This window comes from Beta vulgaris, chromosome 3, assembly GCF_026745355.1.
Source record: "Beta vulgaris subsp. vulgaris cultivar EL10 chromosome 3, EL10.2, whole genome shotgun sequence".
Classification (NCBI taxonomy): Eukaryota; Viridiplantae; Streptophyta; class Magnoliopsida; order Caryophyllales; family Amaranthaceae; genus Beta; species Beta vulgaris.
The window spans coordinates 54,282,344-54,309,828 of NC_079204.1; the positions used below are offsets into that span (position 1 = coordinate 54,282,344).

The 27,485-nt window shown below is 36.5% G+C and overlaps 2 protein-coding genes across 3 annotated transcripts; one reads left to right on the forward strand and one right to left on the reverse strand.

Moving 5' to 3' along the window:
- The first annotated feature begins 817 nt into the window (after positions 1-817).
- Positions 818-10,049, forward strand: LOC104889549 (putative disease resistance protein At3g14460). Its single transcript, XM_010674792.4, has 4 exons — positions 818-1,026; positions 2,988-5,844; positions 8,212-8,288; positions 9,530-10,049. Exons 2-3 carry the CDS (start codon positions 3,025-3,027, stop codon positions 8,266-8,268), a joined length of 2,877 nt encoding a protein of 958 aa, XP_010673094.1. The 5' UTR covers positions 818-1,026; positions 2,988-3,024; the 3' UTR covers positions 8,269-8,288; positions 9,530-10,049.
- A 989-nt stretch (positions 10,050-11,038) lies between these two features.
- On the reverse strand, positions 11,039-24,871 carry LOC104889551 (uncharacterized). Of its 2 annotated transcripts, none has more exons than XM_010674794.4 (18): positions 24,428-24,871; positions 24,162-24,308; positions 23,960-24,050; positions 23,497-23,615; positions 23,048-23,238; positions 22,754-22,964; positions 22,385-22,625; positions 21,870-22,261; positions 19,765-19,870; positions 16,988-17,190; positions 16,457-16,788; positions 15,918-16,014; positions 15,613-15,831; positions 15,177-15,416; positions 13,292-13,501; positions 12,710-12,979; positions 12,378-12,578; positions 11,039-11,573 (listed from the first exon to the last, which is right to left on the reverse strand). In XM_010674794.4, exons 1-18 carry the CDS (start codon positions 24,554-24,556, stop codon positions 11,409-11,411), a joined length of 3,564 nt encoding a protein of 1,187 aa, XP_010673096.1. In that variant the 5' UTR covers positions 24,557-24,871; the 3' UTR covers positions 11,039-11,408. The 2 variants fall into 2 exon arrangements, with proteins under 2 accessions (XP_010673096.1, XP_010673095.1); XM_010674793.4 differs by having other exon boundaries at positions 16,457-16,791; positions 24,428-24,870.
- Positions 24,872-27,485: the final 2,614 nt, after the last annotated feature.

The following is a 27,485-nucleotide window of genomic DNA, read 5'->3' on the forward strand; positions in this document are numbered from 1 at the left end:
TTTGGTCTTAAAAAAAGGGAAGAAACTCTAAAGGTACCAATCTGGAAAAAAGAGTCTATCTTGACTATGATACACCATAGCTTATTGTGTAACAAAATCTCACATGTGTGAACTGATAGAACTGTCTCATGTCAATTATTAATTTCTTTCATGTCCTTATTCATTTGTTTCATTTCATTTTGGATCTATTTCATGTCATTTATATATATGTTGCTATGCCTTATGTCATTTATTCAACAAACTTGTATCACTCTCCCTACTTCATAATCATATATCAACTCTTTATATACATTATCTTTTTTACACTAACTGATATACTATCAATTATAAGAGAAATATTTCATTACCACTTACTTGCATGTTATTTTTCAGCAAACTTATATCATTTCTCCTATTTCATTATCATTTGTCAACTCTCAGATTATTAGTGCAATGGCGTGCCCAATAGTTTACTTTAGTATTGATAAGAGTCTTGAAAATCAATAGTCTTTTAAATACTCTATGCTTTACATGAATTATATTATACTCCCTCCGTCCCAAGATATAGTTCCCATTTCATTTTGCACAGTCTCCAAGATATACCTTTAACCTATGATATCTTTTATTTCTTATTAGTAAAAAATATAAAAAGTTGATATTACGAATTTATACATTGAGATAGATCTAACAACACCCCTCATGAATATTTTTTTTTATACATTAGTAAACATATTTGGTCAAAATTTTTAGAATTTAACTCCCAAAATAGAAATGAGAACTATATTTTGGGACGGAAGGAGTACCGCCCAACTAGTGATGGCCACTACACTAGCCTTCTCCCTACCTTAAAAAAAAATCACACTTCAGTGTTCACCAACCCTCAGTCCCTCAGGCTTCAGCTAAGTCAACACACTCATCCTTCAAAGGTAGTTTTCTTCCACTCTAGTTTCCTTTCCCGAGTTCACAAATGCTATCGTTTGTCTGACTTCAATCTCGATCGGAAACAAGCTTATTATTACCGACAACTTCTTCATCTTCTTCAGTCAGGTATATAATATATCATTTCTCCAATTTCTTAAGCTCTTGAATGATCATTATTTATATATTTATACCATCCATGTTATTTTGTTAACTCAAGATCTACTCTTTTATGACCAATTAACCGAAAAGTATCTACAAAAATGAAATTGTACTTTGATTATAGCTACTGAGAAGAAAAAATTATCAAATTTGTTTTTTGTTTCCACATATAGAGTTAATATAGAAAGTCTAACAATTAATATGAAGTTAAAGAATTATTCAAAATAGTTGTTAAAGTATACTTGAGACTTTGGATCTTTGATCTAGAATCTTACGCATGCTTGCATAGATATTATCATTGAGATAGTTTTAGCTTATGAACTGTATTTGCAGGTTTGTATTCTTAATGTTTTTGGGCAGATTTTTTCGGTCCGCGGTCGGGCCCGGCCAGAATTTTTTTGGCTTTGGGCGAGCCAAAAAAACTTTTTAGTTTATTTTTTGGCCCGCAAAAGCCCGCTAATTTAGGTCCGAAATAGTGGGCTTTGGGCACAAAAATTTGGCCCGAATTTAGGCCCGGCCCGGCTAATGGGCAAAAAAATTTTGCCGCGGCCCAGTCCGGCTCATGATCACCTCTACAAAACACATGACTTAAAGGAATAGTAAAAGGAGAATGTTGTTATTCGGATTTGAAAATAAATCAAAAATCAAACTGATCGAATCAGACATTAAAAATCAAGTGCTCCATCCGTCCCATATTACTCTTTGGTATGTTTGGTTTAGGCTATGTTCAGTTCACCTTATTTTTGCTTATTTCAGATCCATCAGATCAGAAAAAATAAGTTCAGATCATGCTTATATTTAAAAATCATTATTATTATTAAATATCTTTCATTACATATTAGTAAAAATTATAATAATTGAATATTAATAAAATACTCATTGAGACGAATCAAACAAGACCTCACGTGACTATTTTTTCTTATATCTTGAGAAAAATCTAAAAGATAAGATCTTGTAAATCAGATCAGATCAGAAAAAATAAGTTCAGATCAGAAAAAATAAGTTCAAATCAGATCAGATAAATTCAGATCAGAAAATTTCAGGTGAACTAAACATAGCCTTAGTGATACTACATTGTGGTAAAGGTAATGTTTTTAAGGTAAGTTTGTAAAGATATGGTAATGTTAACATTAATGGTAATGAAACTTGATGTCAAAACATGTGTTTTTCTTCATACATTTCCATTACCACCCAATACCACCTTCATAAGTGGTAATGGATGGTTTTGAAATTTTAGGAAGAAAATAGATGTTTTAAGATAAATTGGCATTACCATGAATGTTGACATGAGAACGTCTTCACAAATTCGTACTAGAAACCATTACCACCATTTAGTACTACTAACCAAACACGTTGTTTATGTCTGTCATGCCACATAGTTAGGAAATCAGTTGTTTGGTTATCAATTGTTATCTTACTGAAAATATATATGTGATAAGATTATTAGAGTTCATGATATACTTTCCGTTGAAGAAATCAATTTGATTGGAGATAATGGGGGTAAACTTCTATCAGAATGAGAGAGTAGTCTGGCACCCTGATTTTTTTTAATAGTGGGGAAGTGATACTAGAATATAATGGGTCATTTAAGAAATAGAAGTGTAGAATAATGTGGGATGGTAAAAAAGGAAAGGGTAAAGAATAATGGGGGACGGAGGAAGTATCAACTATCAGCTATCAAGTAGAACCTTAATAGCATTCCCTTAATTGATACCTATACCAAATAGACCACCGAAGTCAACCACTTACAATATTTTACGGAAAATCTAGATGAATACGACTAAAGTATTTGACTTTTACCAAAGAGGAAAATAAAACCTCTACACTAACCAGCAAGCCTCAAGGATACTTGTATTGTGCACTTTGATACGTCCCTTGCTTTCAGGGTGTTGAAAAATTATTAATCTCGCCTCATTTGCTATTCTCAGGAAACGTAAAAAAGGATATCTTATTTGCGTAGGGATAATGGAAGCTGCATTCCAATCTGCCTTTGCATCAAATGTACTCAAGACTTTCTGGAAACCGGTATTTGATGCTATCGGTGGTGAGCTCCAAAAGGTGAAAGACATGGATGAGGCACTGAGAAAGCTAGAAACATGTAGAGAGGAAGCCCTGGACCTGCTACATAAGGTAGACCCGAGCTGCAGACGTGAAGCAGACAAATTGGCTAAGTTTTGTCACGAAGCTGATGATCTCATTGAGGTGATTGAGCATGAGATCAAGAACCTGAAACCACCAACATCCAGCTCAGTGCGGGGTATCCTTATCTCACCAAAAAATTGGGCCAAGCCTCATAAAATTGATGAGTTGCACAAAAAGATGGCTATATTGATAGATCATTTGAGAAAACACATTGATCTAAGTCAGGAGATTCAGCTTCCACTCACTGAGAGTCCTCTACTTTCTGAGATTCCTATAAACAAAAAACTGAAATTTATTGGGAGGGAACTGGATGTCCGTGTCATAGTTGAAGAGTTAACGAGCTGGGAGACATATGGTTCATTTGGAGTTTCTATAGTAGGCATGAGAGGTTTGGGAAAGACAGCACTTGCTGATCACATCCTCCACCACGAGGAAGTACAAGCCAAATTCCCTCTTATATTACGAGCTTCCATGTCTGGCGGCAACTTTTGTAAGGAAGACTTGGAGTCTAGATTGTGTGTGGTCCATTCTAAAAGGTTTTGTTCGAGAAAGAGAATGAGGTCCGAAAATAGTTCCCACCATCTGTTGGACAGTGATAAGTGGTTACTTATGTTGGACAGCGTTGGAGAAGTTCCCTCAAATGCCTGGCGTGATTTTCAAACTTCTTATCAGACAATTGGGAGAAAGATTCTCATCACCACGCTGAGTGCTCGAGTTGGAAAAATGACTCGAACTACTGTCCATTATTTGAAGCCCTTGTCAGAAAAACATTCGGAAGAGTTGGTCCAACATGAATATACACTTTCATGTAATTCTATCCTACCCCAGCCTTCAATGGTTAGGGCGTTGGCTAAAATATCTTGTGGTTTGCCATTAGTTGCCACATTTTTAGTTTGGTCACTGCCTAGCATTGAGGAAAGAGATCAATGGATCCATGAAGACATCTGGAAGTGGCCAAAATTTAGAATAGAAATTCTACCGATTTTACGATCAAGTTTTATGGGTCTTGAAACAAAGTTGAAGAGGTGTTTTGTTTATTTCTCCTTGTTCCCCCATGATTATCAATTTTGTAAGGAGGAATTGATCCACTTATGGATCAGTGAACGTCTGGTTCTACCTCATGATTCAAGATTTGAGAAAAATGGTCAGGATTTTTTTAACGAGTTACTGGATAGATCTGTCATCCAATCTCAAACCGGTGACAATCGTACTTTGACGAGGTATGAAATGCATAAATTCACTCATGAATTTGCTCAAATTCCTGGTTCAAAAACATATGTTCGTATGGGTGTTGAATGCACTTTTAGTCCCGAAAATTGGAATAAATACACGTGTCATTTATCCTTGTCGTGCGATAAGCAACTCCAGCTTTGTGACGATATTGGGAAGCACCTGCGGCATTTACGGACATTGCTTTTGCTGCCCGACAGGCGACAAACAGGTCAAATTGGCAAAATTCCCCATGATTTCTTTAAGAAATTTTGTGGGATTAGAGTGCTTGTTTTGAGTAAAATTCACATTACTGACCTTCCAAGATCTATAAAAATGTTGAAGTACCTCCGCCATTTGGACATTTCACACACTAATATAATGAAATTACCTGAGAAACTTGCTAACATTTCCACACTACAAATTCTCAAGCTTAGTGCTGGCCTTGACTTTCCTGAACTGCCGACGAATTTCAACATGTTGAGTAATCTATCATTCGTTGATTGGAAGGAAAGTCACATACAAAAAATGGTATCGAAGCCTCGGAACATCAGAAATCTTGTTAATCTTCGGACTCTTCCTTTATTCATTGTAGGTAACAAGAAAGGTTATTGTATCACAGAGCTAAAGAGTATGAATCACATCGAGGGATCACTCAAGATATCCAATCTCCAAAATGTTACTGGTGAGGCAGAGGCTAGGGAGGCCATGCTATCTCATAAATCATCTCTTCAAAGGTTGGAACTTATTTGGACAAAAAACGCGTCAAACGCAGAAAGGGTTCTCATAGGTCTTCAACCTCATAATCAGTTGAAAGAGTTGAAAATAGTAAATTACAGTGGTGTCACATTTCCATCATGGCTTTGCAACGATGTAACTAGACTTCAGAAACTTGAGTTAGTGGGTTGTCAATCTTGCTGCAACTTACCAGCAATTGGACGATTCCCAGATCTTAAAACCCTTCATCTCGAGAAAATGAGCAAGTTAAAATGTTTAGATCAGGATTTCTATGGAGCACCTATAAATGGTTTTGGATGTTTCCGTTCACTTGAATCATTGTTATTAGTTGACATGGCAGAGCTTCAAGAATGGGAAGAACTAGGAGTGAATATGCTACTCTGTCTTCGTGAACTTAAAATCCTGAACTGTCCGAAGTTAAAGAGTTTGCCTTCCTTGTACCATCTTGCTTCACTTGTTGATTTACAAGCTGAAGAATGCACGTCGCTGTGCTCGCTACCTGAGTTGCCAACATCAGTGGAGTCATTGACCATTAGAAATTGTGATTTAGTGAGAATCAGATGTGAAGTGGGAGGTGAAGATTGGTCAACCGTAGAACATATCTCGAATGTATTAATAGATGGTGTTAAAATGGCTACATCACCTACCCAGTGTATCCATCCTCCATATGCAGAATATCACAACACATATCTCCAGGTATGACAGCCTCTTTTTTGTTGATTTGTTACTAATTATGCAAGATTATAGTTCAGAAATTATTTTATATCATCTCACTATAACAAGCATTTACATGTGGTTTAGTGTTAGAGACTAGTGTGGTAATAAAAAATCTACACTTAAATTGGGCAGTGTCACTGTGTCAGTGGTTAAGGGAAACTATCAACAAACTAGCTTATCATAACAAGAAAAATGTATTTCATTCTTGTGTACACAAGAATTATGATCGGCGCAACAAACCAACCAATTCATCATTCTTGTGTACACGGATACCATAAAAGCTTACGCTGAGTTGCCGACGAACTCATCACTATCGTCGGCGTACCTGCGAAGAACTCAAATTTTTGATTGTAACCTTTGTGCTATAGGTAGCTTGAATACAGATTCACGAGTGAAAGTGGACATGGAGAATCCTTCATACCAAAGACAATAAAAGCCTCTAAAAGTTGTTCCTTTAGTTCCAAATTAGTTTACACTTTCAAAATTCACCAAGTTCGATCCTAAATTTTCACCATTATATTAAAAAAAAATAGTGTTGTGCAAATCTTGATAGATTCTTCTTAATGAATTTTATAATATCAAGATTTTGTTACTATGTTTACTCAAACATATGTGAATGGTCAAAAGTTTTGTCTTGGATAACATTGTATCAAAGTAGAGAGATATTAGAAGTCAAAGGAAGCAAGGTGCTTTTATCAGGGTTTGTAAGTAATTCTTTTGAAAAAAAACTTCTAGGCATAAAAGCGGAAGCATGGGTTTTTGCACACGTTTCGCGATGTTGAGCCAGAAACATTCTGGACCTTTCCAACAACTGAAATGTATTGAGTACCAGAATAGCATTTTGGATGTATTTCGTTATGAATCCACTCTTCTTGCCTAGCCACACTCCCTACAGAACTAAAAACTCAGCTGAGTATCAATTTATGGGCAAATTTGGTGTTGTTCAAGGGGCCAAATAGCATCTCAATGTTCCATTTTTCACCAACAATTTTATGACTTTAATTCGTACCACCATCTCACCCATCTTATCCCATTTTCATCCTCCATACAAGATGTCCCTCCCTTCCACAAGTATACGCTGCCATCACTTGTTCTCCAAGATCATCATCATGGCTCCTTGATCGTGGAGCCTCCCACTATATTTCAAGATTTACAATGTCGCGTGTTTTTTTAATAATAATTACTAACTCCTCATCCAATGGTCTCCATGCTCCATCTACATTTCATAATCTTTTATCCATCTATCACCTTTTTTGTGACAACTATACGTTCATTAAAGTCTTCCTTAACTCTTTAGTTTGGTATTTGTAAAGATCTCAAATAGGGGTATTATTTCTCGAGAGTCAGGCCCTGAGGATAGGCTAATAGTGACTAGTGAATAAGTTCCAGTAAGATCGTCTATGCTAGCACAAAAGCCACAAAGCACAGATTAGCATCACCATTAGGCCATCAATGCTTAAATTTCTCATCATCATATGCCAATGACATGATTTTAAATTGTAATTCATATGGTTGCAAGAAAAGTCATAAACTTCCATATTCTACTTCTATTATATTCTCTACACTACTCTTGATTTTGACTACTCCCTTTGTGCCAAAGATACTGGATCCATTCCCACTCTACACAGTCTCGAAGATAGATGTTTGATTACAAATATCTTACATTCTTTTTGCACCTTAATAAAGAAATTTTACAGTTGGTATTTCATAAAGATATATTGAGATGATTCTAACTATACATCACATTATAATTCTTTTTTGTTTTATCTTAATGAAAAGATGGTCGAGTTGATGAGTTTTGATTTTGAACTATGCAATGTATCCAGAGGGTGTGCAATGTTTTACGGACTTCTCCCACCCCTCGCATTTATATAAACAAAAAGTAGTTATATTAGCTGACCATTTTATTAAGAACATTTCTATCTCCTAACAAGTAAATCGGATGTCAAACATGTGTTCATTGGATAGAAAGCACTAGTTGAAAAAACATCTGGTTATATTGCCTGGCATCACTCGATGTGCAGAAAATGGTGAGGGATGTACAGTCTTGTCTCCTAGCCATTGATGGTGTCTCTAATCTCTCCATTCTTCTCATACTCTTGAGCAAAATGATTGCTAAAAACAAGAGTAAGAGTAAACTCAAACATCTTATATATTAGGTACATTAAGAATAATGCTCAGAAAGGCTAACATGACAAGGTATTGTATGATTAAAGAGTACATTAAGAGCCAGACATAATAGCTACTGATAAATCTTATGTATAATTGGAATTGGTAGTCTCTACTTATGGTGATCAATTTTGTAATGTGGAAAAGCAATTAATCTGTTTTACCAAAATATTCCAGGGTTTCCAATACATTGTTGAAGGTGTCAAATCGGTATTCGTAAGTCGGCTGTTTTGAGCATTGGAGCAATAGGCGAGGTGTGTCTCATTCCTTTATTGCTCCTCATATTCCTTGTGCGGCTTGTGGCTTTTATTTTATGTACCTTTAACATAGTTTTCGGCTGTCCTCCTGTGCTCATTTTTTAGCTCTAAGCTTGACTTGCCTCATTTTGTTTCAATTTTTACTTGACGAACATAATTTGCTTCTACTGATGACTTATTTTTGTTAAACATACGTTAGTTAAATGAAGTGTTTTTAAAAATTTGTTATGATACTGGTTACATCAACTTTACACTTTTTTGTCAGGATGGTGTTTGTTGCAAATTTTGTCAGCTTACTTATGACTTGGTCATGGTTGCTAAATGCAACCCCCTATTTACTAAACTTAGCCCTCCAAAATACCTGAATAACCCCTAATATCCTGATCCCCACACACCCCTAACCCTGTACGTCCTCAATTTCCCATCTGGACGCATGAAACCAAAGAAACAAGACAATTGACGAACATCAGCTAGTTTAAACTAATCTGAAGCACACAGTTGAAGAACTATTTCGCCAGCAACTTAATGGTCCTTGCTGTTTGAAGCATTAAGCTCCAACATCTGAAACAATTATGTGAATCTGATAGTTCACTTTTTGTATTTATTACAAAAGTTGGAAATATAACGACGCTGAAGGAGCCAAACAATGAGTCTCTACATGCTTTTGTGCCTTGTGCTTTTGGCTGACATACTTTGTTCTTTCGCGAGTTTGTGGGCTAGGAGTTACATTAAGTTTAACTCTTTAATAGAACTAGACTCGTCTTTATGGTAGTGGATCTTTCTATAATCTCTGATCATCTCCCCCTTGACATGAGCAGACCAACATCAACCCTGCTTGCATCACTTGCCAATTTTTCATGCCAGCTTAAGAACATCCTAGCTACAGTACTTTTTAATTGTTTTCGTTGATTAGTATTGTTTTTTTTGGGTGAAAATTAGTATAGTTTTCGCCCTTACTATTGTAAGCACATGGTTATACCTCATGATCATGCAACTGGGGTGTTTCTCTCTATGGTTGCTAATTCATCCAATATGGGGACTATAACAACTAGTTCTTGAAAGGCATTTTGTATCTATTTTGTGTTATTTGTAACCACTTTTGGCTTGAGGAAGGTCTTGTTTTTTTAATATTACTCCACTAGCTGTAATATACCTCTTGTACTAACACTAACTGAATTTGATTAATCTCCAAGGGGTTTTTTTTTCATTTTCTGACCAAAATTACTCATATTGTGCAGCTTTGTACAACCCTGCTGCTGCACATACTGATTACTGTAGTCTGTACTTAGACAAAGGCCATTTTTATGGTTAAGAAAGAAACTGTTAAACAGAAACAAATGGAGTCGATTTACTTTCTAATGGAGAACCAGAGAAGAAAACGACTGGAAAGGCCTGATCAAGTTGTAAGATTATAGTTCAAGTTGATGAGTAAGTCGGCGTGGTTGATAGAGCTTTTGTATAAGTTGATAAATATGATGGCGTAGAATGAGGGGTTTAGTGTTATATTTATGCAAACTATGAAGGGTTGGGAGTTGGGACACCTGAATAGTGAGAAAGATCATTTTATCGAGTTCCTTCTGAGCTTTGTAATACAATATTTGTCTGCATATGTTTGTTGTGGACTTTATTTCTTTGCACTATAATGTTTCTTAAAACTATGCTTGGTTTGATGGGTGTATCCACCTCATCTAGTCAATGATTAAAACTCTTCTTGTTAAGGATTATACGCAATTGATCTTTCCACATTGTTGTTGCCTTCTTGTTTTGCAGTACTTTTTACTTCTTGATTTGTCTTGCTGGTTTTCATTATCACTATTTTGATTATTGTCATCAAATCGAATTAACTACAGAAGGACCTCAATTTTTGCTTTTCTCATTTGTAAGACCTAAATTTCAAAACTCGTTGTTAAGGACTTTAAACTGAATGTCAGTAATGACGGTGTTAATGAAAGTTATACTTCCTCCTCTCCACAAAAGAATGTAACACGCAATGCACAACTTTAACTATAAATATTTTAAATTACTTATTAATAAATATTATCAAAAAATTATGTTCTGATACAAGAATTTATTAATATCTTACACGATCATACTCCCTCCGTCCCAAAATATAGTTTCCATTTCCTTTTTTTCACGGTAATTTATGCAAGTAGAATTTAAGAGGGATAATAAAGATTTTTTGTATATTTAAAGTAATGTTGTATGGGAAAAGATGATTTTAGGAGAGAGAATGGAGAATAATTGGTGAAAGAACATTAATTGTAACATTTTGGTTGAATAAACAAAGGAAAAAACAAACTTCAAGAAGCAAATAAATGATGGGACACGATTTATCTAGACAAATAACGGAAAAATGTGGAACTAAATATGTGGAAATGGGAACTATATTTTGGGACACCTAAAATGGAAATGGAAACTATATTTTGGGACGGAGGAAGTATTATTTATAGTTTGTGATCAAAGTTTGTCGAACTTAACTTTAAAAATGCAAGTATTGCATTCATTGTTGAGGGAAGGAAGTTTCATCTCGGCAGATTTTCCACCCTCATATTCACTTGTCATATAGTACTATGCTATCCGCATGAGAATGTAGAGTAAAATGTTTAAGCCTGCATACTTATACCCGAGTATCGGATCCAAAGTTTAATCAACCCCAAATACACAACCGAACTGACAAAGAATATCAAATCTATGTCTTACCCACCATCATTTGAGCTTTTATTACTAATCAGATTGCAGCAAGATAATAGGGATAAAAATACTCAATTTTTCATAAGAAATTTAGTACGGATTGCTACTGCAATATTCATTTTCTCATAGCAAATTTAGTGCCGAAAGATATTACAAAAATGCCTTAATCTACAGGTAGAAAATAACAGCAAAACTTCTCTATTTATCCTAGAAGACCATATATCTAAATCTAAAGACTACAAAAGCTTCAGTTATGGGGTACAGCTACACCATTTCTACCATACAAAGGAGGAAGCAAACAGATGGAACTTCTAAAAATCACCTCTTCTAAGATCCAAGGAAAATATCCCAGATAAGTCTGTAGAAAAGGTAAAAATGGTAGCGTGTGTTCACATATCTTCCTAAATGTCATGGGTGGAGAGAACTCTAGTCTTCTGCAGTTCTGCGGATTCTCTTCTTTGATTTCTCTTGTTCACGGTATCTTTCCCGGCGTTCTTCTCTTTGTCGTTTTCTTGAAACCAGCTCTTCTTTGGCCTTCTGAGCTTCTAACACCTTTCTCTTCTCTTCCTCCTTTTGTTTTCGCTTCTTCTCCTGCACAGCAACAAAAATCCAAAAGCATCACTAACAAAATTTCATGTATCATGCAAATTATGAACGTCTTTGCATCATCATCATTCATCATGATACATCATCCTTATCTTGTCGGCTCAAAATTTTCAAGCAAAAACGCGACTAAAAAATTGGGAATAAGGCAATATTATAAATATCAATGATTGAATTGGGTTCTTGATGCATAGATACAAATGGTTATTGGGAGCAAGAGTTTCCGGGAACATTTGGAATATCTCATCTCACAGAAAACTCTGTCAGAGTAGTGTTCGACCGATTAAGTAATATGTACTAATCAGTGTCCTGAGGTTATCGACAAGAAAGCATTTGCAGTAGCCAAATTATTGTCAAACCAGTGGTCACAAATTCAGACCTTGTGCCTGTACATAAAGGATAACATGATCAACAAAGCAAACGAAACAAGGCACTTATTACTGTTTGTATTTCTTCTATGCGATGCCAACAATGGACTGCCTCTGCCGAAAAAAAAACTAGAGTGTTTGGAGTGAAGTGTAGCGATTACAGAACTATAAGTATCTACAGTTTCACAATATGAGCATGAAAGTCTTAAAAAAGCACACCCATATTAATAGGAAAATAAAACAAACAGTAAAAGCAAGCTTATCACTACCAATTGAATGGAAGCATGGTAGTGTTCAAAAAGTACTATACAGAATAACTACACATTTATAGCTCCTATCAAATAGCTTTGGAAATATATATCGACACAAAAAGATGCAAAATTCTACATGCACATACTGTCATGGCCACCTGAGTAAAGCATACCTTATTATGTCGAATCAGCTGGAGATGCTGAAGCAGCTTCTGGGTTTTCCTCTCATGAGGTTCTGCAACAACAGCTCTTCTAGCTTCAAGAGGTCTACGCCCTTTAGGAATATCTTTAGGCTTCGAAGAAAAAGGCAGTGCTTCTTGCAGTGACTTGGGAATGACCAATGGATTAAATTTCCTCGTCTTTCTCTCCATTGGCTATGAAGCATATACAAAGAGAAATGAAGAGTCAAGCCGGATAAACACAAAAGATCCAACAACAGACTAAGCAGAAATATCTTGAAGCTGGAAGCAAAAAGAAGATGGAAAAATAAATCATGTGACACTACCTTGTACAAAGAATCCTTGTTGACAGGAACCGGGAGATTCCGTTCTTTCCTCAATTCTGCAACTGTTTTCATTCCTTGCCAAGTCAAATCACGGGGTTGCAAGGCTGTTGTCATTGGATTGAAAAATTTGGGAACATCCACGTTGACCCATGTTATGAAGTACACAACATCACTCATCAGGATCTTGTCCTCAAATGTGCACCTAGCAAGCCCTCCCTTAGACGGAATTTCATCTCTCCTTGATTTATTGCCAATCACTTCTTTTGCAGCCTACCAAATCATAAAGCTTCTCATATCAAATGAATGGCTACATAATATTTATTTCAAATATTACCTTAATTAAGAGGTGACAACTATCACACTAGAGTAGTCAAGTTATTATGTCTGGCTTTGCTGGACCTAACCATGTTCAATTGCTATAAGCCAACAAGTAAAACAAAGAAGGGGAAACCTTATTTCTAGAGATAGAAAACCTTTTATCTTCTGATCAGTAAAGATCAGAAAGGAAATTAGAGTTGAAGGACCAGAGTCCTCAAAAACAAGGACTATTATCAACTGCAGCTCTTTCAGAGTGCGCCTTACCTTCTTTACTTGTCCACGAATTCCACTCACGGTTCGAACTGGTACACCTTCAAATTTGGCTATTTCAAGATCTGAAGTGAACATATCCTTGATATATGCTGTTTTCTTGTATATCTTGCAAGGTACACCTGTAAACTTCATTTTCTTCTTTATCTGAACTGCATGGTTGAATTCAAGTACAACAGCAGTTGCTGTGATTCTAAATGATGCCTGAGAAATTTGTATAAAACAATGGAAAAGAAATCAGAGATTTCAGAGTATAGAAAGTACAATTAACATCATCGAGCAACATCATTGCAGAAAATAACCAGTGAGACATTACTAAAATTTTAATTTTCAGAAAGATAAGTATGAATACTTCAAAATCTGAATGTCAACAAACGCCATATGCCTAAATGAACTAGCCACCAAATACTAAAACCACTATATAGCTGCTCAACAAAAGTTGGTGCAAACCCCCCCCCCCCCCAAACACACGCACACACACAGGCAAGTAGGCGACTACACATTAAGAAGAATACAAGCAAGAAAATAAATAAACCCTGGTCAGTAAATTATCTCTAACAATTCTACCGAAAAACTCCCCTTGCTGAGCATCTATTTCTCGTATATCGCGTTCTCTTTAAGCTTCAACTTGTTCTCAGAATGATCACATAGCAGATCTATTTTAGCTATTTTCAGTCAAAAGCGAGCTGCAGCCAACATGCAATACAAGCTCTTCATTTCCTACCAATTGTTTTTCAGAAAGAACACCAGATAACAAGTTCTCTATAAAGGCTTTGATCTTTCAACTCAATGTTGAAAGAAAAATCTAAGAAAAATAACATCAGATAAATATCAATAATTTCAACCGAGTTCTAACAAGGCTATTCAATTCAGAACTAATAAAAGTTCGATTACTCAAGTGAACAATGAAGGCCAAAACACATAGAATAACTCAACCAAAGCCACAGCGTCTTAATGCGAAAGCTTCACTTGCCAAAATCAGTTTACTTGAAAAAAAAAAAATAACCCCACATCTCTCTCTTCATTCCCTGGATGAGATTGCTCTGGAATATAGGACATGCATATCCAATACACTAAACGGCCACATGATTTAGAATTCAATATCCCATTAACCCCTAAAGAAAGGTTCCCCAAACAATAGGTATTAGCTGTATTTAAAATCAGCCAACCTCATATCACGTGATTTTGTTCATAATTAGTTGACTTGTGATTTGTTCAGAATTATCCCTCGTAATCACCACAAGATCGGGTATCCATATCGACTACCAATTACAAAAGTAATACTTCATGTAACAATTTTCAAATTAGAAACAGGAAACCAAGATCCCTCAACCGGTACCCATCAACCAGGCTACAACTGCCATATCCATATCCCATCCACCAAAACTCCCCCAGGCCCCAACAAAAAAAAAAAAGAGAGAGGAAAGGGAGACCCCATAAGAAAACAGGCCGCCACCGCTTTCACATGCAAAACAAAAAGCCTTCGTCTCTCTCCCAATACAACATAGAGGGAGAGAGCAACAGAGAATAGCCATATCCACACAACTCTCAAATCCATTACATAGCACTCTCTCACCCCAGATAACTTATGTAGCAGCACCACAAGAATAAGTAGTCACTAACCACAACTTGCCAGACTTCAATCTATGGCTACTGCCAGTAATTCGATATGGTAATGAGAGTTGCGACAGAAGGGAGAAGTGGAAATCCATTCAATGATCAGCACTATCTGGTGATTATAATCACAATCTATTTCCAATTTGGTGCCATCTCTAACTCCAAACCACAACACCTTCTAAACCAACTACCCATATTAGAAAACTGCAATCGCACTTTGCATAGAAATAAAAGGGCCTAAGAGAGACAAAAAGAAGCCAACCTGGCTGTTTGAAAGATTCTGTATAGCAACAACTCCAGTGTTTGGGGGAGCAAGAGGGCCATAAAACATTGCAAGGCAGTGCATGTGCTCGGGGGTGTACTTCAGCATACGGACCCGACCGTTGTGATCCTCGATTGCATAAACAGGTATTGTCTGGTATCGCCTCCAACCCATAGATACAGTTATCGGGTCCCTGGTCTTAAGAACTTTCTTATGCCATCTATGTCGCTTTAACCTGACCTGCAAGAGAGGGTAGATAGTTTAATCGTCATATCTGTTCAGAAAAGATCTTTATATTCCTTGGACAAAATAAAGATCCACTTGAATAGATGCTCATGTCCAGAATTCAATGAAGATACAACTTGAATGCACTTAAGTTACATATGTAGTGCAATGATGCTAAAGACAAAACAGAGTACAGGAAGTTTATACAAACCTGCATGTATCCAACATTCTCCTCTGCAAGGCTGATTCCTCCAACCAGGATAGGGTGAGAGGGATCAAAATATTCAACCATCTCACAAGGAACAGCTTGTATTTCCAATCTCACATAAGTCCCAGTTCTAAAGCCCTCTATATCAATCCTAGTAGCTTCATCTAGATCATTGAGCTCAGCTATATTTATTTGCTTTCGAAGTTCAATTTCTTCTTTCAACTGCATACACAACATGAGGTTACTATAGGAAAAAGCTGCAGTTCACAGTGCTAAAATCCAATACAGCAGAAGGACATCAAATTCACCTTGTCAAAAAATCCACTCTCACTGGCCTTGCTGCGATCAGCTTTTATACTAGCTTCTTCTTCAGCTTCTCCATCAGTTAACTCAGATTCATTATAAGTAAATTTTAGTTAAGGTAAACATACATGAATTCGATATATGTCCACATTGCTGCTAACAAATGAAAGTACAAAATCAAAGAACAAAGTTGATGATAGATGCATTGAAGCAATGGAACCTACAAAACGTGAAGGACATCAATCTACAAAACTTAAATAACTAATAATGAAGCTATACAGTTATAATTGCATATCTTCATTATTTCCTTCTTTTTCCCTCGTATATTTCTGTGTTCGATTAGGGGTGGGAGACAACTATCATTTGCCAACTCATTTCACGTAGATATTTTTCTTTTGAAAATATACAGTAAAAATTATAATGCAGATTTATACAGTTATGATATTTTGACAAGAAAAGATGACTATAAACCTTATTATTTGTGTCTGTGAGAAGAGAGTGTAAGAGATTTTGACATAGATTATCAGAAAAGGCAAAAGGATATTGAGAATCAAACTTTGCACGAAGAGCAAGCTTTTTCAGCCTGCGTTCTTCAATCAAAGCATCATTTTCTTTCTGCATCCCACCACTGTTAGAATGAGCACCATCCTCTTCACCCATTTCTACATCTTCAAAATCGCCATAGACAGCATCATGATCACTGCTACCAACCTCAGAGGCCTTAGCTCTTGCGGCTGCTTTTGACCAATCACCAGTAACAAAACGGTCTCGAATGCTTTGAACAACATCCTTATCATTCCAATTCTTAGAACTATTACTGGTGAATTTTGAACAGTCATCACCATTAACATCGCCAGCTCCTACGTCATTTGTCAACTTCTATTTTCAAAAGAAAACGATAAAACGTGCTCAGGCATTCGATATACTTCAAATAGAATAGATCCTAATCGCCTACTAATAGAAGTACCTTCCAGTTTTACATAGCTAGTTCAAAAGTCAAACTGCAGTAATGTAATGAAGTTATGTTTACAAGGTATCCATCACAAGAAAATCGAAACTTATAAGTTCAACAAACCTTGGCTCCCTCTCCCTTTGGTTTAAAGAAGTCATCATCTTCACCTTCATCATCACTGCCTCCATGTGGTTCACTAATATCAGATGTTCGATCCAACATAGATGATCCATACACAAGTTGCATGAGATTGGAGTTCTGTCTGGAGACTGTTCGCTCCAACAAGGATTCTCTCCATCTGGAAGCATTTCCCATATTTTCTTCCACTAGCACATCGAACCAGATATATTAGGAAAGGAATCCCAGTATACAGTTGACTTATATCTTTATTACGAAGCAAATAAATGAAAGTGTACCCTCTAAAAGCTAGATGTACTCAAACAGTTTTATGAGTAATTGGTTGGAAAAATAATGGGGTTTTTTGCGATTGGATGTCAGTCAAAAACTCTCCATTATAGGGGTAGCGCTGTTAGCTTCCCTTTGGACTTATGATCATTAGGTTTTTCCTACCATCGAACATAAATGGCAACATGTGATAAAATTCCTGTCCCCCCCCCTGGCTCCCTACTCCCTATCTCATTTGTTCAAATCTTATGTCCAATCGGCTAAGTTAAATAGGATTAATTTCAAATAACTACTTTCTATAAAAGAAATTCAAAAAACTACCTTTTATAACAAATCTCTTTCAAAATACTTTCCATTTAGTTTGACCGTTTAATTCCGTTATTGACTTATGAATGATAATCACCACGTGACCTTTTTCGCACCATTTGAAGTTCGAATTGGAGGGATTTGTTCGATGAATCCACAAACCAGCTGTAGTATAGTCGCAGTAGTGGCATCACAAATGGTGAGGAGTTGGTTGGAGAAGATTATGTAACTACCTCGTATAAGTCAATAGCTGAATAAACGGTCAAATTTAATGGCAATAATATATGGTAGTATTTTGAAAAGAATTTGTTGTAAAAGGTATTCGTAGAAAAGGGAAAACAGGATAGTTACATCAAATATCCATGTGCTATCATGTCCTGCAATACACAGCATACCCAATGCTTAATGTTCCATCAATTTCTTTTTAATCTACACGCTTTGTATTTTAACACTATTCGCATACTTCACTTTCACTGTTATTTGCGGCTTATACATAAGGAAAACCGTAGTCATATGATATGGGATCGTCTTAGCTTCAATTCAATATGTAAATTTCGAAGTATAAACTTTTTATAACTTTTCCTTATTCATAATTAAAGATATGAATGATCAAAGTTATGCGTTGACAAGCGTAAAAGTCAAATTGTATAGAAAGAAAAGAAACACGCAAATATAAACCTTGTTTCCTTTACAACTATTAATAGTTCACTTTATGACTTACAAACTTCGCAGAAAAGTGAAAAAATAATTACGACCTATTTAAGCAGTTTACAATTATTACTGCTACCTTTTGCTAGATTTAGTGAATTTTTTATTTTGAGGATAAAATCACTTACATGACGTCATTTCTATAAAAAAAAAAACTACATTATGACGTCATTTAAAAAAATACATAATGACGTCATTTTGAGTAAACAAATGATACACTGAACTTATAAAGGAGGTAACAGAAGTTATTGTGAAGTGTCTAGACTTTGGACAGGTAGTAACAGAAAGCTTTTCTGTGAATTGTTTACAAGTCGCAAACTGACCTTTTAGATAGGTAGTAACTGGCAATTTTGCTGATAATCCCCACGAAATGCCATTACGGTTGAAATTCCCATCCGATGAGAAGCGACATATTGGGGGGTAGGTAAACATTGATTGTTCTATGTTAAAACTAATCTTAATTGGAGAGAGACTAGCCCCTAATCAATAAACTTTAGACCTTGTGCAATAGGCTGAAACAACATCTAGAACAATATATAGTATGCAACAGCTCTTGACGTGAACTCATTGAATTAAGCACCTCACCTTCATCCCTTCTATTCAAGAAAATATACATGCACGAAGCGCTCACTGGGAAAAGATTCAGCAAAAACGCATTTGGCTTAACGTTGGGCTCTAATACGTGGTACTCATCTCTAACTACTTTAGCGATTGTGCAACAAGATTTGGTTAGTTTTTTCATCAGAAATAAAGAAGATCAATGGCATATGCCTTTTAAAAGAAGGCAATGCGTTTTTTGTCCATGTGGTATGCTTTGTGGGCCTTCCAAGTTCCACCTCTTCTATCACTGGACATGGATAATACATTTCAAAGCCTAGAGTTAAGCACGGCAGGAGATTTCCAAGTTTGAGCAACTTCTAGCAGCATTAAGATGTAACCAACTTAAAGCATATGCATCTACTTCATAAACTTCAGCAGCGTTTTACCTTTACATCAGCAGTTCAGAATCAATGCTATGCGTAAAAGCTTCTTTGTCCACCAGTCAGTTTCCATACCCCCCAAGTCTATTCTTTTAAAAGTAAGAGATTCCTGAACTAGATGACAATCCCTCACATCCTCCAGTGGCCCCAGTTCAAAATCTTCCTCTAATCAACTATTTATTGATGCTATTTTGAGTACTTATCACCTTTCTTGTTAGTGCAGTTAGTAAAAATGCATAGATTTGAAGTAATGTATGCATACCCAAAACCTATCTAGGCTTAGCCCAAAAAAAAGGGAGAGGAGTGTGGAATATGTTACAATAGATCACTATAGATGTGTGGCTCCTACAGAACATATAAAAAAATCAGAAGCTTGCCAGTCTAAAGGACCAAATGATTGATCTGCGCCCTACGGTTCCCTTTTCTCCTTTCTAAATCTATGGAAGCAAACACCAGACTGATACCATTCTTCTATGTTTCGTGAGAGATGGAGATGATTACCTTCTGTATCTTCATCATCCCCCTCGTCTTCCGAAGAATTTGAGCTAGAAGCTGTTTCACCTACTTGATCCCCATCACTGTCGTCTTCATCATCTTCATCTGAATGCTGCAGCCAAAATTCCAAGGGAATGAATATGCATTAACTTTTCTATTAGAAGCATTAAATTCAGACCCATGACCGCTTAACATACATTTGGACATCAAAAGGCAATGTTACTTGGACTAATCATTTGGACATCAATTACCCATGTCGGATCTTCAACACTCCGACATGGGTCTGGGAACTTACTTCATTATGGACCAAAATCATGAAACAATTTCATATTAGTCTGGTCGAACACCAACACATGTACCCTTGTTGGACATGATTACCCAAGTCCAAATAGCATGGTCTAAAAGAGCACAAATTGTAATATAGAATGCAAAAATGATAAGAAAAACAGAAACAAAGACAAGGAATCCTGAACTCGGAAAGTCCCAAAAGTCGGCACTTTGCTATGCAATAAATTGAGCTAAATAATTATTTTTGCATGTGCATGAATGTCACAGAAATTCCTTTCTAAGACCAAATAAAAGAAAGCACAATTTTGGTGGTTGATTGATGAATTTTGTAGGCTTCCCTGCCATGCCAACACCTATCGTCTAAGTTCACTAGGATTTCCATCAGAACGCATTGGTAGAGAAATCTAATGAAATAGGAGTCACAAATATCAGACTTCTTTGATGCCTGATCACACCTTTCTTTACCGGATATCCCAAAGTCTTGCTGGAAGTTACTACATGATTAACACGTGAGCAACACTTCATATGACAGAGTAAAGCGAGATGAGAGAAGACAATATGCTCCCTAAAATTATGACTTACACGAAGACAAGAGAGATGAAGCATTTCCAAGAGATAAATAGCATGATTTCCAGATTATTCCAGTTTGAGAAACTGACACCAAACAGGCAAAATAATGCATGCATAGTAACAGAAGAACAGGACCAAAAATCCAAAATTCAATAATCAAATTCTTATGCAAAATCTCCTGAGAGCAACCGTATTGAAGGCAAACACCATCCCCAACTCACTCTCTCTCATCTTTTTGGGCAAGCCCACTGATGCTCCTACCCTCCCCAAATTTGAGGCAGCTACAAAAGTTAGAAGCCTTTCCAACTCAAGGAGAGATCAGAAGATGACTTGAGGCAGGCAACATGTGGAGCTTTAATATTTAATGCATTTGTGAGGATGAAAAATTAGAAGAATGAAATTGTTAGGCAGGCTTAGCAATGTAGTAGTAAAAAATGACTTGGAGAGGGTAAGAAATAAAGTTAGCGGAATGCGAAGTGTAGGAAGAAGGAAAGGAGAGAAACTATTGGCTTGCTCACCAATGTGGATGTCTGATGAGAAGAGAAAACACCCTGACCCCACCTACCACAGAAAGTCGGAATAAGATAGGAAATGTCAAGGGAGGAAATATTCTGATAATTTTTATTTGCCTGGATAGGAGATTTGAATTTTAAAAAAATAAAAAGACTCCTATTTGGCCCTCCTAGAGTAACCTGACCCCTCCTCCAACAACTACTTTTTTTTCAGTCCCTCTATTCTCTGTCAGGTTGGCTCTACTTATCTAGTGTAGCTGCATAGGTTCAATGTTGTCTAGCTATGGAGGCAACGGTAACCAGGCATGCCTTTAAGAATCAACAGCATGAAGCAATGGAGCAGACTCTAGGGGTGGCAACAAAAAGTAATTGTACAACTGCCTCAACTTATTATAAAAGCTTTGAATGATCATTTCATTCTTCAAAGGAGAAAGACGGAATGGACTCATAACCTATGTCATTCCATAGTTCACTGAAAAGCAAAACCTAACTTTAAAAGAGAAGACTGCTATTCTTATTAGCTCCTAAAGGCTAAAAGCTCCAGGTTTGAAAGTTAACTCAAATTACAAACAACATCAAGTGTTTCTTTCTATTGTTTCATTTGCAAGGGAAGCAAGGGGGAAAATTTACAGGAAGATAGAAGGGAGAAGTACAAAGATGAGGAGGACAATTTGAAAGAGGAGACGAAAAACAAGAAGCCACATTTTGTCACCTAACACAAGGCTTCCAAGAATAACTAACCTTTTCATCTGCATCACTGTCATCATTTCCAAATACTGCTTTCCTTCTGATCCTACCATCCCTGAGTTCAACATGTTCTTTAAAATTGTTTCTCAAACCCTGTTGTGAATTGCTAGAACCATCTCCCTTAATCATCATAGTATCATTTTCTTCAAGTTCATCATCATCTGAAGATTCAGAACTATTCCGATCATCATCATCACTTTCTTTGTCAGAGCCAGCAGCTTCACCATCTTCATGGAACCGACCTCCGGCAACAGACAAATGAGCCTCGTGTTTATCATTTTTCCGGCTGAAAAGATTAATGAAGCGTTCCTCTAACTGCTCATCAATAGAATACTTCACGTTCTGAAGCTTTTTAACCAACTCCTCGCCAACATCATGTTTATTCCCTAGTTACACAAGGGGAACGGTCAAAGACATCAGAAGACACGAAATTTGGGTAAAGCAACAACAACATGCAATGATCAATGAACACCAGGTGAAGATGGAAAACAGTGACTAAAGAAGAGAACCTCTGTGCACAGTGGTCCCATTTTCATCAGCTTCTTTCGAGAATTGTACAAAGTGGTCATTTATGTTTATATAGACAGCATCTTTATCATAAACAAGGTCACCAACACCAGACATGGGAGCATAAAATAATTTTTCCTTGTCACGCAATCCTTTCTTTTTAGCAGCTGATGGTAAAGGACATGGATCGGCCAAGCTTGTAATGCTGGCCAGGTTATAATCACCAACTCCAGCAATGTGAACCTAAAAGCAGGATCAACCAAATCAAAAAAAATTGAAAAAGGAATAAAAAAGAATGAATTACAAATTTGGTTTTGGCATGCCATAGGGAAGACATTTAATTCAGACAAACTATACACAAAGTCACCTACTTTAGTTCCCTTCTTCAAATTACAGCCTCGCAAATAACCATAAACAGTGACATTCCTGTCACATTTTTTGTTCATCTGCACTCTCTCTGGAGGAGTGACATCTTCAAAGCGATCTGCTACTACATAAGGATGAGCTGTTCGCCAAGACAATGGATGAAATTTCATAACAGAAATGAATCTTGCAAGATTATGGATTTCACGCTTATGATACCTGCATTTGGAACAGACAATTTAGAGGAGATACAACACAAATAAACATATCCAGCAAAGATAATACACTTAAAAGGTACTCACTTCCCATGTATAAGACCAGACAAGTAGAACAATTTGGCTCCATCATATATTTCAGTCCAGAAACGATGTTTGAGACGCTGCTTTGTTTTTCTTAATTTCTTTACATCCTTGAACTTATCAAGGTGCGTAAGAACTCCCATAACTCTAGGGAATCCATGAACTTGCATAATATTTAGGAACTCAAAAGTTTCCTACACAATCAAAAGTCAGATTCAGCATTCCAAAGTCTCCCATAGATTAAAAAAGAAATCTTTTACAAAAAAAATTGCATAGAAAAGCGGTATTCACGATTCATATGCATATTATTAGCACAGCCATTTGAAAGCATTCAAAAGACATGACCCTGTTCCAAATGAGTAGCATCTGGCGACAACAAACCTAATTCGTATAGAAATATATCAGCCTCTAAAACATTTAAAATAGGGGGAAAACAAGGACCAGAAACTCACCATTTCAAAGCCATAACTCCCATCAACTAGAAGCAAAGCCAAATCAGCAAATTTTGCACAATCAATCATGGCGTTTATTTCATTTGGACACTCCACAAATTGGAGACGCCTTTGTTTACCTGCAAAATAAAATATCTATTACTCCAGTTAAGCCCTCCATAGTCCTAACTCCTATCTTTCTGCATTATGCTAGACATAGTGATAGAGCCCTTGGACCAAATCCGACTAGACATACAGATAGAATTGTTGCACCAACCCATTATCTCAGTACACCAAGAGCCTCGGCAACCATAAATATTTAAAACAATAGAAGCAATCCCCACAAACAAGAAGAAGGGAACTATGGAAGAAAGTCTTTCTAATGACATATGCTTCAATAAACTACTTACTAGCTCCAGTTTATTTCAGAACTATAAGCCCATAAATATATTAAAACGGAATTCAAGCAGAGTATCGATCGAACCTGAGACTATAGTAAGTGGACCTCGAACATCAGGTAAATTATGCCTGGTGTAATGTTTTACAAGACACTTAATCAGCAAGGATTTTCCAACCTACAATACCACCAAAATAGAAAATTATGACAAAAACACAAAACCATATCAACTATATCAACTTACAAATAACAAAATCCAAAATTTCAATCAAATTCACAACAATTTCACCTGTGGAGGGCCATGAACAACAACAACAAACGGTGGCGGATCCCCGATAATACGATCCATCGTCGGAATATGAAGCTTACGCTGCTCTTTCTCCACTGTACGCGAATTTAATCGCTTAGCTTTCACATTTGAACGGAAAGCAAAAGCCTGAAAAATTCCATATACAGTAACTAACTTAAATTCATACTAAAATTTAAAAACAATCAAACACCTTACATTAATAACAAGAAAATTGCAACAATCAATCAAATAATCAATCAATAAACCTTAGGGTTTTGATTTTTGTTCTTATTATCTGCATTATCGCCTCCTTTCTTCTTGTTCTTTTTCTTAGGGCCAGCTTGTCGAGTCCTGTGATTCTTATGAGACTGTTCTTCACCATTAGCACCCGCCATTGAAGATAAAACCCTAATTCGAGCTTTTTTTTCTCTAGTAAGAGTGAAAATTAATTGGTATTTTTTAGCTTATAATGGTGCGAATTGGAGAGAGAAAATAGGTGTTCGAATAAATTACAATCTGTTTAACTTCGTAAAGATGAAATCTTTCTGAATTAATCTCTCGTATTTCTGGAATTTAGATTGTTTTATGGAGACGTTGAAAGCTGCTGCAGAGTGAAGGAGGCGGTTTACGTTGAGCTCTTCGAATTTTCGGAAGGGATTTTTTTGTATTTTCATCGACTACCTAGTAGGGTGTTGATTTTTTTTTCGACCAAGGAGAAAAAAACCTAGACCAACTCTTACGCGGGTGCTTGAATCTTCTTGAGTTCTAAAATAGTTATCTAAGAGTCTGTTCTCCCTAGCTTATTTTCAGTTGAATTCAATTCAGATCAGATCAGTTCAGTTCAGTTCAGTTCAGCTCTTGACAATACTTTTACTCTCACATATCACTATTCATTTCAGTTCAATTCAGTTCAGTTCAATTCAATTCAGTTCAGTTTAGTTTAGTTGTTTTATGTCGAAGAGAACAGGCCCTAAGATAGAGTTTGAGCAAATAATAATTATACAATAAAAAATTAATGGTTCATATATTGTCTTTCCAAAATCCCATGTATTTTTTGTTTTATCAAAATTCACCTATTTATTTTCCCTTTTCCACCAATATGAGCAATTGATTTAAAATGTATGGTTTAGATATCAATATAATTTGTAGAATTTTATTAAAATTTTAGAGGATTTGAACTCCTAACACACGAGCAAAGCTAAAGTGTCTTTAGGGGCAAGAAGGAAAAATTCAACATAGTATGGAGGAAATACGTAGGTAGGAGAATTATAATCCTGGCCCTTAGAATATCTCCATTATACTCCAATTGTTGTTGCTAGAGACTTGCTTGCAATTTTATAAAGTCCCAAGCTACTAACTTGACCATTGGAGACAAATTTAACAATTTGTTTGGGGAAAAATCTGTCAAAAGCGAACACAAGATTATTGAGAAAGTGAGTCTCATTAATGGCAAGTGGAAACCTTTTAAGGTTGTAGTTAACCATTTAGATACTAATTAGTTATAAATGAAAATGCGTGGAAATCATATGTGGCATAGCAAGCTAATTTGGCAATTAGCTTGCTATTTGAGATGCTCTTACTTGCTATGAAATCAGCAGTTTTATTGCCATCCAAACCAATATGACAGAAAATAACCTTCGAGAAGCCTGCAAGATTCTTGACTAACTATAGCTAACTCCTTCATTCTACTCTAAACTTATACGATATTCGATTTGTTTTAATTGGCCCTTTCCTTTATAGAAAATACACAGCCGAAAGGGGCTATTGTATGCCATGACCTCTTTTGCATATTTGTTTTAAAATGTTTAAGTGGCTATAAATGCAAAGGAAAATATTAGCTTAGTTGATAAACAATTAAAGATGTTATATGAAATAGTGTTAGTCCTGGTTTCGAAATTGTGCAAATAAGTTACTGAGAGGAGCAGAGATAAACACTATGAGGATTGAGTTTCCTCGTGAGTGTTTTACATCATCTCTCCTAAAAGGCGTTTACTTCCTTTTTTTCTCAAACATGAAGATCCTCATTACACTTTCTCTCCAATCATAAACATACCCCACCATAAAAGAAATCAAGATTTTTTTTACTTTAGGCCCACTACATTTGCTGAGTTGAAATTTAATAAAAGAATCATATAACACGTTAATTTTTGGCACATTAGCCTAGTAATCCAAATCTCCATGTTTGGAGGATGTTCATCTAGTTCTCCCCCATCCTCAAAAGAACAGGATCCTCAATCCTCATATATTTTCCCACATCCATGAGGAATTCCTCATAGTGTGCTACGAGGATGGCAATTCCGCATGGATGGTGGTGCTCTGTGTTCATAGAAGAAGAATCCTCCATCTTCATCTTTTTGAGGATCCTCAAGGATAATTCTCATGCACGAGGATCTCCTTATAGAGGATAAATAGTGCCATGATGGTATTGTTCCAAGTGTCCATCATCACACGTATAAATACTTTAACACGATGATATTTTTTTCCCCGTTGCTCCACATCAAAAGATAGTTGCATAAATAGGTGACGAACAATAACAATCCTATCCCTAAGTAAAAACATAACATTGTAACAAACATAAACTGTAATAACAAATCTGGATTATAATAAGTTAATAACAAACCTAAATTATAATGAGAATATGAATATCATATAAAGAATAGTTTTTGTGGATTTTCGAAAGATTGGTTGTTTTTTTTTTGGAAAGGGTAAGGGAATCAAGAAACATGATTCCCTTGTTATTTGTTTTCTCAGTTTAATGATTCCCTTTACCTTCTCCTTACCCCCAAAGTCCTCTACTCTCACCCCCCCGGCCCCACCCCTAAGGTTTCACATTCCCTTTCTTTGACTCATCATTGACCACCTCCTTGAGGACCTTGACCACTCAACCACCACTTGACCAACCCACCCAACCACTAGCATCGCCACTCAACCATCACCTGACCACCCAACCGGCACCACCCGACCACCCAACTAGCACCACATGACCACCCAACCGACACTACATGACCACCCAATCGGCACCACCTGCCCACCTAACCATCGAGACTTGAACGGACCACCAACCACCATGTGAGTCCTCTACCCCAACACCCCAATCACGCCACTAACCACCGAGAATCGCCCACACAACTACCAAAACCGCTCACTCAAGTAACCCAAACACCGAGAAACCGCCACCACCATCCACCATCCACCATCTAAACCACCCACGAACCCTATGGAAGAACAAAGAGAAAACGGCAGATACGGAAAGGGAAGGGAAGAGAACGACACATCTGGAAGGGGAGGGGGACGACACGATGACACAGAGAAGTGGAGGTGGAG

Excerpts from the sequence above, each read along its gene's own strand:
- LOC104889549 (XM_010674792.4), top strand. The coding sequence starts at position 3,025 with ATGGAAGCTGCATTCCAATCTGCCTTTGCATCAAATGTACTCAAGACT. Across the intron at positions 5,845-8,211 it reads ATCACAACACATATCTCCAG|GGTTTCCAATACATTGTTGA; the intron begins GTATGACAGCCT and ends AAAATATTCCAG.
- LOC104889551 (XM_010674793.4), bottom strand. The coding sequence starts at position 24,556 with ATGGCGGGTGCTAATGGTGAAGAACAGTCTCATAAGAATCACAGGACT. Across the intron at positions 16,792-16,987 it reads CAAAGGGAGAGGGAGCCAAG|AAGTTGACAAATGACGTAGG; the intron begins GTTTGTTGAACT and ends TTTTGAAAATAG. Across the intron at positions 16,015-16,456 it reads CGTGCAAAGTTTGATTCTCA|TTATAATGAATCTGAGTTAA; the intron begins ATATCCTTTTGC and ends ACTAAAATTTAC.